Source organism: Liolophura sinensis, chromosome 1 (genome assembly GCF_032854445.1).
Source record: "Liolophura sinensis isolate JHLJ2023 chromosome 1, CUHK_Ljap_v2, whole genome shotgun sequence".
NCBI classification, from domain to species: domain Eukaryota; kingdom Metazoa; phylum Mollusca; class Polyplacophora; order Chitonida; family Chitonidae; genus Liolophura; species Liolophura sinensis.
This window is the reverse complement of record NC_088295.1, coordinates 11744228-11746578: the sequence shown is the minus strand read 5'-3', so window position 1 is coordinate 11746578 and position 2351 is coordinate 11744228. Positions and strand designations below refer to the sequence as shown.

At 44.2% G+C, this 2351-nt stretch overlaps 1 protein-coding gene across 1 annotated transcript; it reads left to right on the top strand.

Annotated features, from left to right (window-relative positions):
- Positions 1 to 1062: 1062 nt before the first annotated feature.
- LOC135463027 (putative proline-rich protein 21) lies at positions 1063 to 2022 on the top strand. Its single transcript, XM_064740382.1, has one exon. The coding sequence runs from the start codon at positions 1063 to 1065 to the stop codon at positions 2020 to 2022; it is 960 nt and encodes a 319-aa protein (XP_064596452.1).
- Positions 2023 to 2351: the final 329 nt, after the last annotated feature.

The window sequence follows — 2351 nt, the reverse complement described above, 5'->3', positions numbered from 1 at the left end:
TAACGCATTAATCTGATGAAATCATGAGCACGGTGCAAAAATAATCGACTTTTCCCCCCGTTTTCGCAGATGATTACTGAAGTTTTCAACATGTATCAATCTCCCGTCTATTGATACACATTTCAGGTAACAATCATATATATTTCGATTGCAATGGTGCGCCCTTTCCCTGCCCGCGGGGTGACATTGGCTTCAGAATATGCGTGTTTGGTCTAATTCAGAGCCAGAACCCCAAGATGGAACGTAGACATATCAGGCCCCTTTCGTTTGAGCTTCGTTGGTATTGCTCTTCTCACTGATGGTGGTATGGCGGCTTCTAGTGAAGACAATCATTGATAAAACAAAACTGTTCCTGCAACATATCCGTAGGTATATATTGTACATTGAACATATAACTACCGTACTAAACTGGATCACGTTATCATAACGTCCACCTATGTATGTACCGAGCATTTTCTGTTACCTGATATATAAAACTTAACTGTAAAATATAGCAACAGTGTATGTCTAACATGCTTTGATGAGCGGTAAGTAATTAACTGTAAAGTTTTTGTACGCTTGGGCTTTCCTTAAAAGATGCAAATACTGGAATTATTCTTGTACAAAGCGCGAACGTGATCAAGAATCAAGGCATCCTTACATATACAAACTATAATGATAAAGCTACACATCCAACGTTTTCGGTGAAAATCTCAGCTTAATAATGACGGGTTGAGAAAGCAGTAAAGGGCCATCTACAGTCGGTCTGGTAGAGAGGGAATACAGCCAGGGGCCATCTACAATTGATCTGGTAATGACAGGATACAGTCACAGGCCATCTACATTTGGTTTGGTAATAAGAGAATGCAGTTAGGGGCCATCTACAGTCGATATGATAATGAAAGAATGCAGTAATGGGGCCATCTACAATTGGTTTGGTAATGAGAGAATGTAGACAGGGGCCATCTACAATCGGTCTGGTAGTGAGAGAATGCAGTCAGGGGCCATCTACGATAGGTCTGGTAGTGAGAGAATACAATCAGGGGTCATCTACAGTTAGTCTGGTAGTGAGAGAATGCAGTAATGGGGCCATCTACAGTTAGTCTGGTGGTGGAATGCAGTCAGGGGTCATCTACAATCGGTCTGGTAGTGAGAGAATGCAGTCAGGGGCCATCTACAATCGGTCTGGTAGTGACAGAATACAGTCAGGGGTCATCTACAGTTAGTCTGGTAGAGAGAGAATGCAGTCAGGGGCCATCTACAATCGGTCTGGTAGTGAGAGAATACAGTAAAGGGTCATCTACAGTTAGTCTGGTAGTGAGAGAATGCAGTCAGGGGCCATCTACAATCGGTCTGGTAGAGACAGAATGCAGTCAGGGGCCATCTACGATAGGTCTGGTAGTGAGAGAATGCAGTCAGAGGCCATCTACAATCGGTCTGGTATTGACAGAATACAGTCAGTGGTCATCTACAGTTAGTCTGGTAGTGACAGAATGCAGTCAGGGCCCATCTACAATCGGTCTGGTAGTGAGAGAATGCAGTCAGGGGCCATCTACAATTGATCTGGTAGTGAGAGAATGCAGTCAGGGGCCATCTACGATAGGTCTGGTAGTGAGAGAATGCAGTCAGGGGCCACCTACAATCGGTCTGGTAGTGACAGAATACAGTCAGGGGTCATCTACAGTTAGTCTGGTAGAGAGAGAATGCAGTCAGGGGCCATCTACAATCGGCCTGGTAGTGACAGAATACAGTCAGGGGTCATCTACAGTTAGTCTGGTAGAGAGAGAATGCAGTCAGAGGCCATCTACAATCGGTCTGGTAGTGACAGAATACAGTCAGGGGTCATCTACAGTTAGTCTGGTAGTGAGAGAATGCAGTCAGGGGCCATCTACGATAGGTCTGGTAGTGAGAGAATGCAGTCAGGGGCCATCTACAATCGGTCTGGTAGTGACAGAATACAGTCAGGGGTCATCTACAGTTAGTCTGGTAGAGAGAGAATGCAGTCAGGGGCCATCTACAATCGACTATTTATGGATCGGCTAATTGTCGGGATTACCATGGTAACAACGGAGAAATGAAATATTGGTCATTCTTCTTGACCTCCTTAGTTAAATACTTCAATATATTTTCCATGAGAGCCATGTGCAAGCTGAGATCAATTACTGTAGTATGTCTGTGGTACTATGAGGCAAGACCAGAAAGCCTTCAGATCTCGAAGATAAACTTTGCCAAAATACTCAGACGCGCGTTTTCAAAGCCGGATTGATTTGAGCTACTTTTGAGAGCTTATTCTCTGGAGATACGGAAAATACCTTTTCCTGTGTGCATTACAATGCAAAGGAGCGTACATTTCAGGCTGTTGGACCTTCATT

Excerpts from the sequence above, each read along its gene's own strand:
- LOC135463027 (XM_064740382.1), top strand. The coding sequence starts at position 1,063 with ATGGGGCCATCTACAGTTAGTCTGGTGGTGGAATGCAGTCAGGGGTCA.